This window comes from Sturnira hondurensis, unplaced genomic scaffold, assembly GCF_014824575.4.
Source record: "Sturnira hondurensis isolate 20B ecotype Veracruz unplaced genomic scaffold, ASM1482457v3 Scaffold0018728, whole genome shotgun sequence".
NCBI classification, from domain to species: Eukaryota; Metazoa; Chordata; class Mammalia; order Chiroptera; family Phyllostomidae; genus Sturnira; species Sturnira hondurensis.
This window is the reverse complement of record NW_028091359.1, coordinates 5,112,662-5,127,725: the sequence shown is the minus strand read 5'-3', so window position 1 is coordinate 5,127,725 and position 15,064 is coordinate 5,112,662. Positions and strand designations below refer to the sequence as shown.

At 35.7% G+C, this 15,064-nt stretch overlaps 1 protein-coding gene across 6 annotated transcripts in view; it reads right to left on the bottom strand.

Annotated features, from left to right (window-relative positions):
• TLK2 (tousled like kinase 2) overlaps positions 1 to 15,064 on the bottom strand; it is a 123,139-nt gene that overhangs the window by 25,149 nt on the left and 82,926 nt on the right. For all 6 annotated transcript variants that reach the window (XM_037070362.1, XM_037070361.1, XM_037070356.1 and 3 more), the window contains 6 exons: positions 13,578 to 13,688; positions 12,446 to 12,582; positions 7,504 to 7,656; positions 3,964 to 4,030; positions 3,075 to 3,172; positions 1,141 to 1,222 (listed from right to left, as the gene is read on the bottom strand). In XM_037070362.1, coding sequence (XP_036926257.1) covers positions 1,141 to 1,222; positions 3,075 to 3,172; positions 3,964 to 4,030; positions 7,504 to 7,656; positions 12,446 to 12,582; positions 13,578 to 13,688 — 648 coding nt within the window. The remainder of the gene's footprint in view (positions 1 to 1,140; positions 1,223 to 3,074; positions 3,173 to 3,963; positions 4,031 to 7,503; positions 7,657 to 12,445; positions 12,583 to 13,577; positions 13,689 to 15,064) is intronic.

Below are 15,064 nucleotides of genomic sequence, written 5' to 3'. Positions count from 1 at the left end.
GGCAAGAATAATACGGGAAATGTAGAAGCTAAAGAACTTATGACACATGGACATGAACTAAAGGGGGGAAATGTGGGTCGGAGGGGGTGTGCAAGGTAGAGGGGAATGAAGGTGGGAAATGGAACAACTGTAATTGCATAATCAACAAAATATATTTTAAAAATACTAGAAAACCAAACATAGCAGCACACTAAAAATATTACTTTAGCTCTGGAAATGGATTGCAATGATAGTTGCACAACATTGTGAATGTACTTAATACCACTGAATTGTACACTTAAGAATGATTAAAATTATAAACTTAATGTACATATTACCTCAAAAAAGAGTAAAAAAGAGAAATCAGCAGAACTAGTTTTCACTGTTTTTTGTGAAGTGAAAACTAATTATTTTACACAAGATTTCCCATGTATAAATTCATATGAGCATAAAACAAAACCTAACAGTGAAGGCTACACCTTAGAAACAGGGAATTATCAAGGGCCATGCAGTAAGATCACCTAAGAAATCAATTCAGCATTTAAAAGCCAGACACCAGGAACATCTAGAGAAATTTAAGGAGGCTGGGGCTGGTGAATATGTTATGGCTAGGGCAGCTCTATCTAAAACTGGCTGAATTCTTCATTCAGTAAAAACCAACTGGAGGCACAGGAGTCCGTACTTTACTGGTCTGATGGAAGCAGTCTAGGCCAGGACACTCCTTCAAAACCCAGTGCTACTCTGACATAGAGGAGAACATCAAAAGGCAGTCTTTCACATAAGAATTAACTATAACATATCTACTTTGTTAAAACAAATTCTTATGAGAATAAAAGTAACACATACACATTTCTAGCAAATGTAGTTGAGGCTGAAAGTGCAGAACAAGAATAAAAATCACCATAATTCCACTGCCCAGAAATTAGTGTTTTTCCTTCCTGTTTAAAAAAAAACCCTACAATTATTTGTTTTTCAAACTTGAAAACAGGGTAAACTCTTGTATCCTGCTTAGGGACTGAAGTTTATTAAAAACAGTTCTTAAAAGTTTTGAATTTCAACCAGTAGATACCAACCCACAGTTATCACTATTCTAAATGTTCCCTCAGCTGTTAATAACCAGTAATTTAACCCTTAGTCTCTGTAGCCACTCCTCATACTTACCTTATAAACTTCACTGAAACCTCCTCTACCCAAGAGATGTAACAACAAATATCTGTCATTTAGCGTTGGATGATCTTTAAATCTGTGGGAACAGGGAATACATAACATTCTGAGGTCAAGGATTACACAATCTACCAAGTTTGCAAAATTTCCCGAATATTTAACATGTTACACACATTACCATAGCTGCTGCTGATGGTTTTGCAATCAAAGCCAATATAGCTAATTCTGAGCATAAAGACAGTTACAGGATTCAAAGACACTGCAGAGTTACAAGGAACAGCATTAGCTGTAGAGCCATGAGACACCAGTGCCAGTCTGCACATAGCTACAAGCAGACCTGTGTCTTTTGTTGGCCTCCCTCCCTGTAAACACATTGACAGCCCCGCTATCCAGTGAGGGGGGCAGATGACTACACCAGATCAGGGATTTTCAGATTGTTACTTGGTTCCTCTAAACTATTCAAGAGCCACATCCTCTCACCATTACATAACTACATACAGTGAAATTACAGTATTTTACAAGGCTTTAAAAACAGATGTGATTAGAAAGTGAGTCACACGTTTCAGGTGCATTCATTTTTTTCTCTATAGACAAAGTTTTCATGATATAACTATTTTCCCCATATAGGATACCACCTTGTTCTGTTTTCTAAGATGACAAAGAAATAAGAGATTCTGGCAAAAATAACTTTAAAAATACTTCTACCTAGCTCTTAATCTTAAACAGCCCCACTACTAATCCCGAAATTATTTTGATTTTGAGATAGCAGCATGCCTCTGGAGAGAGACAACATTACTGTATGACAATGAACTTTGGAATCAGACAGATCCAAGTTGAACTCTTTGTTTGGTCCACTAGTTAGTGGTCCCTGGTCAAGTTACCTGAATTTTTTTAAGCATGTTTCCAGATCATTTATCTAAGATCTATTACTTCATCAGGTTACTGTGAAGATTACATGACAGAACACAGGGGCACTTAGCACTATGCCTGACGCAGAGAGAGTGCTCAGTAACAGCGGCTGCCTGGCACTTTACAGAAAGACAAGTCCATGGCTCACACAAGCCAAACAAAAATACATGACTTGTAGCTACGTCAAAAAATGGTGTTTTAGATCCAAAGCAAGTGGGAAGGAAGAGATTACAGACAGAAGCCATTTCCCACTTGCCATCTCCTTTTCATAGTTTCAGTCTCTTAAATGACTCATAAACAAAGGTGGACATTCATCTAAATCAGTGTGCTGAACTTCATAATCTTGCTTAAAATCTCAACAGTTGAATGGTCCTTAAAGGTCACTGAGAAAACAGATGTCATCTCAACTCAATAATATTTCCACAACAGCCCAATGTCACCCATTCTTTCCTTTAGTAAGCTTCTGTAGGGAAATGTGAATACACAGTGTATCCCACCACTTACACAACACAAGCTATAGTTTAAATGACCACTACTTGTGTAAACATGTTATATGTACAGATATTTATTATATAAATCTAGCATGTTTACATATATTTAAACTAAAGCAAATCATAATTTTGTTGATAGAACTGTATTACATACTCCAACAGAACCACATACACCATGAAATCAATTTACCAAATTTATTATTAAACAAAAATAGCATTTCAGACCAGCAATTTTCAACCCTTTTAATCTCATGGCACACATAAACTAATTACTAAAATTTTGCAGTACACCAAAAAATATATTTTTTGAAAATCTGACCAAGAAAATAATTTTGATTCAGTCACATTGGACAGCTACTGTTGTGTCGGCTGCTGTCGGTTTTTATTTGACAATCTAAAGGAGAGGAGGTCACGGCCCCTGACTAAATAGCTTCTTGTGCACACTGGTTGAAAATCACTGTTCTAGACCATTCGATTCATGTCAGAAAGTACTCAGCAGTCTCTAACCCAGCATACTCCCAAATTGCTTACTGTGAATTATCTTCATTATGTATCCTTTTTAGTTCCCTGATATGTAGATTTCTAACCCTTTCTAGCCTTTCCAGCTCTGCCTGGATTTCTGCTTCCTCCTAAAGTGAAAAGAAAACAAATAGCTCAGAACACAAGAAATGTTATCTTTCCAGAATCTCATATCAAAAACATGAGCAGAGACATCTTTCTCATGAACACTATAGGAGCATGTTTTGCACTAAAAAAAATTTTTAAGGACTAGACTTTTTGTCATTAAAAACCAAGCCTATATTAAAATTCAAGTCATACAAAAATGACAGTAGCAAAAGGAAGAGTCCTCTGCCCCTTTGTTCCCCCCCCTCTATGCCCAATCCCCCAGTTATAACCACTGTTAAGTTTATTGTCTAAGTTTCCAGAAATGTTTTGTATGTGTACATATAAAAATGCAATCTTTAAAAAAATATATCAGGTTCTTTATCTAGTTCTGTTCCGCAAGTATGGATTATACTGGGTGCCTTAAGTTTCTTTGATGTAACAAGATTTGAGAACCCAGTAGGAACAAAACAAATAGGCACCAATAGCAGTTTATTAAATGCTTATTGACCATCACCACCATAAGCAGCACCTACCAAAAATATATGAGCAGCTGAATTAAATAACTGAGCAACCTGTATCTAAGATGCTCCTGTGAACATCATCAATAACAAATTCTGTGTAGGTGCCTTTATGTTACAACATGGTTGATGTAAGACCTTTTCTTCTTAGCCAGTTTAGGCAAAATATATGAGCTGCTATGTAATTTAAAGTATCATAAGAGATTTCTGCAGGTATGTGAAACTAACACATTAGCCCAAATAACCAACTTATTTCCGTACCACATGTAAATTAAAAATTGTATCTCTCTATTTACCTTTTTAAGATGACCTAATCTGAGTTTGAAGATTTCTTCTTGTTCATGGTATTCTGCTAATGTTAACCTGGAAAATAATGGTACAAATTTAATAAATTATTTTTAAATCATAGTACACCTATTTAAAGAGAAATGCCAAAGCATGCTATATAGTATATTCAGTCTCTTAGCTAAACCAACTAAAAGTTTATCTTGCAGTCCTATGATATGAGAAAAGTCCTGTGATTTATCAGATGTGCTTTGAAAGAAGGGCTTCGAAGCCAAAAGTCTAATTTGCAAGAAATAGTAATATAAATGTGATACAACTTTACACTATTTATGGTATTGGTTTTGTCCCAAATGTTACTCAGGTGAAAATCCTTTAGGAGAGGTAGCCAAAAATTTTATGTCCAAATTTTTTTAAAGGACAAAATAATAAGCCAATGGATTTGATTATTTTTGCTAACTCTTAGACCTTAATACTATAATAACAAAAAGAAGAACAAGAATGGAAAGAGTCCAAAATCTGCAGTGTTAGGACTAGGGTTCAAAGTGCAACTTGGGCCCTATGACCTTGGGAAAGCAACTTTAACCTCTTGAGTCTCTGTTTTCTAAAAATCTAGCATATCTAACCTATCTAAAAATCCACCTACCCAACAAAGGTGTTTTGACTATTAAATGAGAATGTGAAAAGAATACACAATTTGTAAAATGCCATTTAAACACAACTCTCAAAGGGCTGACTTGATGAGTAAGCACTCGTTTCATGTTCCACTGACGCCAATCGCATGCTCCTACTTCAAGTGGGATGTAAGATACTCCTCCACCTTCACCCTCCACATGCTAAAAGCCACACAAGACACACTTCAAAGATTTAGATGCCCCTGTCAGATACATGCTAAATAGCAGGAGGAAGAAGAAACAGCTATCCTATCAGCCAGGAAAGGCTACAAAACAGAGCCTTAATGTAAAGAAAATAAAAAGAGTAAAAAAGAAGAAATACACCCAGTAGGGCTATTTTGGCAATCTCTTCATAGTTGCAGGAATACTTATATATACGTTACTTTATCACACTAGTAAAAAAAAAAGGGAGGAAATAAAAAATCTAACTAAGAATTCTTTCTCTGCCTGAAATTTCAATACCAGGAAAGGATAATGTGACTCACTCCCAAACTCCAGAAGACTGTTTTTGGCTTCTGGCCAAAGGGATGAGCCAAGCCTCTGATATTCTAATTAAAAACTGGACCGAATGCCTTCCAGCTTGGATTTTACATAGCACTCCAGATGGCAACTATTTATTGACATACTATTGGCCCAGATTAAATTCTAATTATTGTTCTATGGCAAGGAAATAACCTATGCCCTTTTCTTTTACTTATGCCTTCTTTATACTCCTAAGTGAATAGTTTTATGCCCTAGAATTAAATAATTTTCAAGTAATACTGGAGAAAGTTTCCCTTCACAAAAAGATACATGAAAGACAATGATCAGATTAATATGTACAGCATTTGCCTGACAATCTTTCAAATCTGGGCTCCTACTTAGATTTTTTGAAAGGAAATTATTTTTTATTTAGAAACTAGTTTTAAGTTATTCAGAGCTGTAAGAGTGAAGATGTTTCCCAAGCTTATACTAAATGTAATTATTAGCTTATTCATCTTTTCATTTTCCACAAATAAACTGCAAACTCCCATGGCTGGGGCTGTAGCGTTTACCTCTGTATCCTCAGTGTCCAAAGCAGAGCTGAGTATATAATAATCATTTAACACCTTCTTACTAAATAAATGTCAAGAGAAAGGCTCCTTAACACATAAGTATGTATGGGGTGAGGACTGGTGCTGAGCCAATCTTTCTCACTGGAATAAGGATACATTTCTGGAACATCATGGACTTTGAACAATGGTATAATACAAATATCATTAAACTTGAGGTAGATTATGGGTTAATATGTTTTTGTAAACTGATATGAAACATAAAAGGCAAAAGACATGCTAGTCAGTAAATCATACTATCTGCTATTTGTAGCTATTTTTTAAATAAAATATCTTATTCATTTAACTTTAGAGGGGAAGGGATGGAGAGAGAGAGAGATATATCAATGTATGGTTGCCTCTCATGCATCCCCTGCTGGGAACTAGCCTGCAACCCAGGCATGTGCCCTGACTGGGAGTCAAACTGCGATTCTTTGGTTCATAGGCCGGCTCTCAATCCACTGAGCTACACCAGCCAGGGCTGTGGCTATCTTTATATCTGAAACTTATTTTCCATTAAAGAATCCCACAATGCCAGCTTTACAAAAATTTTCTTCCCCCTGAAAAACTGATGTAGCCACTACAGATGCACTAACTACAGTACCAGTGGCTATAGAGAGAGATTATAGAGATTTTAAATTTTAAATAATCCAATTAGAAACCAACTTCATGGCTACCATCAATTCTTTAGATATTGCCTGCATTATTATCAGTAGAGTTTTTCTTTCCTTTTTAATTTGAAAGCCTCCTGAAGACAGGTGATGACTTAAAATGTCTTCAGGGTAAGCAAAATAAATATTTTAAATTGATAAGCAACATATAGGTTTATTTCTGATGCCAAGTCTGTTTGGTAGTTCCTGTCTAGTTGGCAAACTACATACAGCAGCAAGCCACTCAGCTTATAGTACGCTTTTGTGAAGTTTTTTTATTGGAACACAGCCACATCCATTCATATATGTATTGTCTACAGCTGCTTTCAGGCTATTCTGTTGAACAACAGACACTCACTAGCTTGCAAAGCCTAAAGAATTTATTATCTTGGCCCATTTTGGGAAAAGTTTGCCAATTCCTGTCCCAGAGTAAGATTCTTAGTGGTCAAGAACTCAATGATCAAAGAGGAAACTCTGACATGGGGTGGGGGTGGAAAAGGAAAGCATTTGTGCTCAGGATATTCTACTCCTCCTATGAACTAACTGTTGACTGGCAGTGAAAAAGATGACTACAATGCAATTGAAGACACTTCAATTAAGTACTTCTCTTAAGTACCCCAGCACAGTAAAATACTGGTGGTATAAAGATTTGGCTTATTGGGAAAATGTCCTTTTCCTAAGATATTTATTTTTTCTTAGCTTACTGCTAAATTTGTGGCTGTTTGAGTGCTCTTCAAGCAGTACAGATCATTTTTTAGTTGTATATTCTTTAGTCTGAAATAGTTGCCTCTTAACCCCTGCAAGATAACAACATGCCATAACCCAGAACCAGCCACACATAAGCAATCACATCATCTGAACACAGTGACATCACATTTGTTATAACAGTGGCCAAAGATTATGATGTCAGGTTAAGTGACATTACTTCTCCCTCTCATTCAAAACCCCCTAAGTAAGATCAGCACCAAGAAAATGAGTTTATTTTATATGACTAGAGCAAATCCATTATCGTAAATAAAAAGAAAGCTTAAGCTCTAGAAATCTCCATAATTTATCGTTTTTCCCCATTGATACTTGAGAGAACATTTGTATTTGGAGAAGAACATTTGTATTTGGAGAAGAGTGTATAATCTCACAGTTCACATCAATAAAGAACATACGTTTCATTTTCAGCTCCATTGGTCTTGCTTTTCCGCTGTTTCTGCTCATTGGTTGCTGGAGGCACCTGTCCCATTGCAGGAGGTTTCCGCTTTGCTAACATTTTCCGTTGTCTTTCTATTTCTTCCCTCTGTGAATTTATCCTTTCCTGTTGCCTAGAAATATAAAAGATGTTGTACAGAGGAAGAAGATCAAAAAAATTTTAACATTGTCACCTGCATATCTAACAGACATCAGAAAAAATAAGCCCATTTAAATCAAGCAGAGATTTGATTTTATCTTCAATTTGAAAGAGCCAAATAATTGATGGCAGAAAGATTTTGTAGAATGAATCCATGCTTTAAGACACTGTTCATGATTAGTTTCTCAGTGAAAGAGTGGGCAGGAAAGAAAATTATCCAATTTCTCCCAAGCTTGTTTTCTGACTAAAAAGGAATTTTCTGACTCCTTTTTTTAACAGGTAAGAAAACAAATCTCGGGTATGAAACCATTCAATAACTGCATTTATGTTCTTAAAAAAGTGCTATAGGTTCCACGTGACTTTTTATTTTCTACTTGGATTAAAGTTTCCTCAAATTATATCTAGAAAGATACAAATGTGAAGGATTCTAAACAAAGCAAAAAAAGATTTTCATTCATTCTAGTCATCCTTTCCTGTTACCACCCCTACGTCATCCCTACCCACAGAAAAAGCACAACGAAGTCTTACAAGTAAAAACTCCCTAAGGAACAGCACATTAAATGAATAAAAACCATATATAAAGACTCTTCAGACATCTAACTAACATCATTATCATTAGACTGTTTCCTAATAAGAGATCTAATTTTTCCATGGTAAACAAGTTTACAAATTGGGAGCCAATAAAAATATCAACATAAGAAAACGACTTCCTCTCATGTATCCCACCACCTAACAGATATTAAGGTTTACAGACTTGGTACATAAAAATATACCAGGAGTTGGAATTCACCATTTATTTAACAGACTAAAATCATTAAAGCACCTATCACAGCTGACAGCCAAATGCTAGCTCCATCCCTGTCTTTAACGCCCTTTCCCCCATCTCCTTTCTTGATCCAACCCTCATGTTTGTATAATGACAGAATCTACTTTTTAACCTATTCTCAAGTGAAATGTCTTCTACCCTCTTCCCTGAACACTGTAGTTGTCACCTCCAGAACTGTTCCAGATTCAGCATATCTTTCTTGGAAGAATGGCAACCAGAAAAACAAGACCAGACTCCAGGATAACTGCCCATAATACAATTTATGCTGTTATAACTATACGGGCAAGACTATAAGCAAGGTTAACCTAATCTGAGTACTGCAAATAACCATTTGTTCGAAAATACAATTCTCTTGCTGGGATACTGATTACATGTCAATTTAACAACAGAATAAAAATCTTAATTCAAGTTTTCTGTTTTGTCTAAAAAAAGCTTTACACTATCTAATTAGAGATATGCCTTCCCCTCCAAAATATATGTATAAGAGTAATTCCTGGCTTGAAAAAACTCTGTATTGAGACACAGAATCTTTAGGTAAAAATCACAATTCTCCTTCTGATTCAGTGGATGTCCTTAAAAAATTTTACCTTCTCTCAACATGAGCTTCCCCATTTAAAAAAAAAAGGTTAAAAAAACCTTTAGCTCATTTCTACCTCATAAGGGGCCATAAGTAAAAGGTACTCTGAACTCTCTGGAGACCACCAGATAATGCATAGTTTAAACTATAAGACAATAAACTATAAGACAATATGTAGTTTAAATTACTCCATGTGGCCCATGGAGTGCTGTAACATTTTGTCTCTGAAGACTAAATGCCTTTGGAAGATTGAGATTTTAGCAATCACCTTTATTAAACATAAAAATAAAATAGATATTCCATTGTTTTCAGGAAGAATCCATGCATTGAACCTCCACAGATTACCAAGAAAGGAGCCCCACAACCAACATAAACATAAACCATAAACAAAGGGTACACAGATGCCAAAACATCTTTGGGACATTGTAAACTATACATTGTAAGAAAGAGAGAGCTTGCCCTGGCTGGTGTGGCTCAGCGGACTGAGCGCCAGCCTGCAAACCAAATGGTTGCTGTTTTGAATGCCAGTCAGGGCACATGCCTGGGTTGTGGTCCAGGTCCCCATTTAGGGGTGCACAAGAGGCAATCACACACTGATGTTTCTCCCCCTATTTCTAATAATAAATAAAATCTTTAAAAAATTTTTAAATAAAAAGGAAAGAGCTTGCCTTGACATAAAAAATGATGTACCAGAGATCAATGGTATATAGAACAAGGATTCCTATACTAATTCCTGACATTCTTGAAACTACTTACCTATTTATTCTTACAAATAAAAGTTATCTAAAAAGACTATATCAGTGATACTTCATTATGGTTTATTTTCAGAGCACAAAGTCTAGACTATGTCTTAATTCTCTTAAGAACTATGCCTTATCAACTGTTCTATCACCAACATATATGACAGTGCCTTTTATATAGCTGCACCTCAAATATTTCCTGCATGCCATTAATTTTAGACTGCTCACTCTTCATCACCCATGGAAAGTACTTCTACTAACTTTTACAGAAGTATCAATGACCTAATAAATCCATCTCACTCAAATTCTAACCACCCTACTTAGAAAGCCACTGCCTATAAAAGAAAGCAAGACAGTAAGCCTTAGGCACCATTACAGGTTGAACTGTGTCACCCCAAAATATACGTGAAACTCCTAACTCCTAGTACCTCACATTATGACCTCTGTAAATAGGGTCATTAAAGACGTAATTAGTTAATATGAGGTCATACTGGAGTATGGTGAGCCCTGAACCCAGTATGACTGGTGTCCTTGTAAGAAGAGAGGAAAGACACAGAGACACATGGGGGATGCAGTGGAAGCAGAATTCTAAGCTATGCGGCCACAGAGCGCCAAAGGGGGATCCTCCCTAGAGATTTCAAAGGGTAGAAGAGATTTCATCCAAATGAAACAAAACAGAGATTCTGTCAAGGCTACAAAAATGACAGATGGCCTTCTGAACTGTGAGAAAATAAACCATCTAGCTTATGGTATTTTGTTATAGTAGCAAATAAATAAATAAATAAACAAACAAATAAAAGAATTCAGGCACCTTCAACAATAAAAAAACCTGCATTACTGACTCTAACCATATTATATAGAATAGGAGGTACATAAGAGCAATCCACATATTTTCACCAAAATTTATTTTAGCAGTGATTTATACACAGTGCCTGAATATATCAGTTAAGAATTTTTACAGATTCCCAGAATCCTGTAAGTTCTGTATCTATCAGGAACTGTGAAATGTATGAACTACCCAAGGGAGAAGCTACAAAATGCCAAAGAAGGATCCTTGCTAGAGGCTTCAGAGGAAGCATGGTCCTGGTAACACCTTGATTTCAGATTTCTGGCAATTCTGATTCTTTTAAGCTTTAATGTAAAATTCATTTGTTATTCTTTTGATTACTTGTTAAATTTTTTCAGGACGTAAGCTCATTCCCTACATTTCTTTACACATGACTAAAACTGACTGTAACCACTTCTTTTGGTTACTTTTGTAACCAAAAGAAGATGCCCTGACCAGCATGGCTCAGTTAGTTGAGCATCATCCTGCAAAGTAAAAGGTTGCCAGTTCAATTCCCCATCAGGGCCCAGGCCTGACTTTTGGGCCCGGTCCCCAGCTGGGGCACGTGCAAAAGGCAACCACTTGCTATTTCCCCCACTCATCAGTGTTTCTCTCTCCCTTTCCCTCTCTCTAAAAATAAATAAATGATACCTTTAAAAAGATGACTACCACTAACTACTAGAAATATTGATGATGATGATTACATAAAAAAGGAAAAAAACAACCAAACAGAACAAAAAGTAAAAAGAATTTTTTAAAAAAGAGGATAGCATAAACAGCCTCTGGGACAACTTCATGTGTTCCAACATTCACATCATTGGCTACCAAAGGAGAAGAGAAAGAGCAAGAAATCTATTTGAAAAAATGTGAAAGAAAACTCCCTAAATTGGTGAAGGAAACAGACATGCAAGTCCAGGAAGCACAGAGTCCCAACCTAGATGGATGCAAAAAGGCCCACTCCAAAACACATTATAATTAAAAGGCCAAGGTTAAAGATAAAGAGAAAATCTTAAAAACAGCAAGAGAAAAATTATCTACAAAGAAAAGTTATCTACAAAGGAGTTCCCATAAGACTGTCAGCTGATTTCTCAAAAAGACACTTTGCCATCTAGAGGGGATTGGCAAGAAATATTCAAATTCAAGAAACTCGGAGACCTAAAGCCCAGATTGCTCTATTCAGCAAAGCTATCATTGAGAATCGAAGGGCAGATAAAGAGCTTCCCCGATAAGAAAAAACTAAAGGAGTTTATCATTATCAAACCATTATTATATGAAATGTTAAAGAGATTTATTTAAGAAAAATAAGATCAAAACCATGAACAATAAAATGGAAAAAATACATACCTATCAACAATTGAATCTAAAAAAAATAAAAAATAAGCAAACAAGATGAACAGAGACAGAATCATGGATACAGAGAGTGTTTTGATGGTTGCCAGATGGGAGAGGGGTGTGAGAGAATGGGTAAAGAGGTGAGGGGATTAAGAAGTACAAATAGGTAGTTACAGAATAGCCATGGGGATGTAAAATGCAGTATAGGAAGTGAAATAACCAAAGGACTTACATGTGTGGCCCATGGACATGAATAATAGTGTGGGGACTGCCTCAAAGAGTGGGTGGTACTGGGTGGAGAGGAGCAAAGGGGAAAAATTGGGACAACTGTAATAGCATAATCAATAAAATAGAATTTTTTAAAATGTACCTGAAAAATTAAGAAATAAAATCATGGAAAAAGACACTGAAAATCCAAACCAACTTATCAACTCTCAATTTAATCATTGCAAATTAACTCACTTGATAAGGTTCTGGAAAGCATAACCATCTGTCCACTGTTCGGTAAAAGAGGCCCCGTGTCGGACAGTGGTAAAATGGCCCAATCTCAAGCGGTCTTGCATGCTCTTATCTCTACATGCCATCTTCTCTTGTTTGGACTTAGGGAAAAAAGATAAGTAGAAAATAATTTCATTTTCCTAATGGAACTCAATTAAAAGATAAAGCAGAATTCCCCAGTATCTTTGGCATAAATAAAATCATCCACTTTTATCAGTGTTGTCATTTTAACAACATTCCAAAGATTTCAGCAACCAGTCTGTCTTGAACCTGTACTTTGTAATAGTTTCACTGCCACCTTAAAGCTTTCAATATAAGATAAATAAGTACTAGGACACAATTTAAAATAAAACTTCCAAGAAAGGGTTACTAATAACTATTAAAAGAAAGTTGCAACCAATCAACTAAAGGTTCTGGCACATATAACACCTTTTTTATTACATCAAAATCTTTTATTAGAAAATCATAAGCATGTAACTCTGTAACATAACAATATCACACTCAAGGACACCATTTGACATTTTAGGTGAAATGTTCATACTGCTGTCCATCTCATGCAAGACATTCACACACCCTACCGACCACACTCAGTGGTGTTACTTCTGCTAGACCCTGAATATAGGAGGTGTCATCCAATAAATACATAAAAGTATATACCAACATAACTATTTTCCAGTACAAAGCACTTGATTATCACATTATTATATGCATACATTACTCCAAATACTATCTCTAAAATGGAATTGTAACTATTGCTAAATGTCTATAACAGTAATAGAAATCACACTTAAACTGATAAATATAAAAATTTAGGGAACCAAAACCCCAAGTAAATTCAACTAGAGCAAGATGTTTATGTCCAATCTACCTCACACTCAAAGCAATAAACAACCAGAAAGAATGTCCCAAATTATCCCTCTGGATGCTTGGTTCAAGTGTCTACGCAAGAAAGAACCCGAATTGTCAAATTCGAAGTCTTTTCCTAAAATGCCCTAGTTTGAAATACTTTCATCTCAGGGAAGGAATAAGGAGCCACAACAATGACATACACTGAGCACTTTGGAATGGAGTGTCCTGGCCACCATTTACCACTCACCTTTTCTATAAGGAGTTTCTTGCTCATTGTCACACATCGATTTAATCGTTCTTTGTATTTCTCTAGCATTTTTTGTTGTTCATCAATCTGGCGTCTCAAATCACAGTTGGCCTTCAATGGAAAACAAAATTTTAATTATGCCCAAAGAAGACAGGTTAATAGAATTCTAGAAATGTCTGAGTATCACTTTTGTTGTTAAATCAAAAGCAAAATTAAGGATCAAAGAAGTAATCATGACTTTTTAAAAGTAAATACTTTGTTCTCTCTTAATAAACTTCTATCACCTATTTACTAAAGATGAATTCTGTCATTAGAAGTGAGCTTATTTTTCTATCAATCATATTTTACTCCTCCCAATAGCCAGGTAGAGCAAATCTAGTATATCATATATGCCTCAACTGTCATGGAAGGAAAAAAAACCCTTAAGATAAATGAGATCTTTAAAATACATAAAAAGGGCAATTAAGTACTTTACAGCACTTATAGAGTAAATACTTACAAAGGGTAATTAAGCACTTACCAAAAAGTGACAGAATTGAAAAAAAACACATGTAGTTCTTTTATGTTCAACTGCCCTTTTTCACTTGTTTCCAAAGAAAAAGAGATATGAATTTACATCATGTTTCTTACCAGAGAAGCCAGGCACACCCATGCCCACATAAGAGAGAACTAACTAGTTGAATACAAGGTCCTGACTCAAGAACGCCAGAATGTAAATACACAGTTAATTTAGCTGTGGGCAGATATACTTGAAAAATTCAAGCTTTCTACAATAACAGAGAAGGAAAGAACCACTAACCCAAGGTCAATTTTGACTTGCAACTCCTGAATTTATTCTGGTGTTAAATAAAAGATCTCTACTCTTGCTTGAATTTTGAAAAGAAAAAAAAATCTGGTATTTCCCAATCAAATGATATAAGCATTTCTGAAACAGTAAAAAGCAAAAATGGAAGATATTACAGCACCTCAATTTCTGAGACTTTTCAGACTTCATTTTTAAAGTGACCAGAGTACAACACCTTCCATCTCCAAATTCTGCTCTCCCCATAAGTGTAATCTCTTCCTATTAGTTCTTACAGAGTTATATGGACCACAATATCAAAGGCAAAGTGCAAGTAGATTTGGGTAAACGTGACTACCTAATTCATACTAAAGAATGTGCAAGCCAAAGATTGTGTGTAATGTTTATATGAAATTCAATCTACTTTTGGAAAGTGAGATTCCTTTGAAATCTGTAAACAAGTACATGATATCAAGAAATCTCTGGCAGCTTATTTAAAATTTTAAAAACTCTAAATTTTTGTGCCTTCTAACACAAAACAATGTTGCATTCCGGTTTAAAAAAGTACCTGGTCAGCAGCCCCTAATGCAGCCTTTCCCAACACCTCACTGAAATGGTAAAACTCAAGAAACAATCCACGCCTGCCTAAAAGCAGGTGTAGAGACCAGTGGTCATGTCACCTGTCCATTCAAATCAGAAACACAAG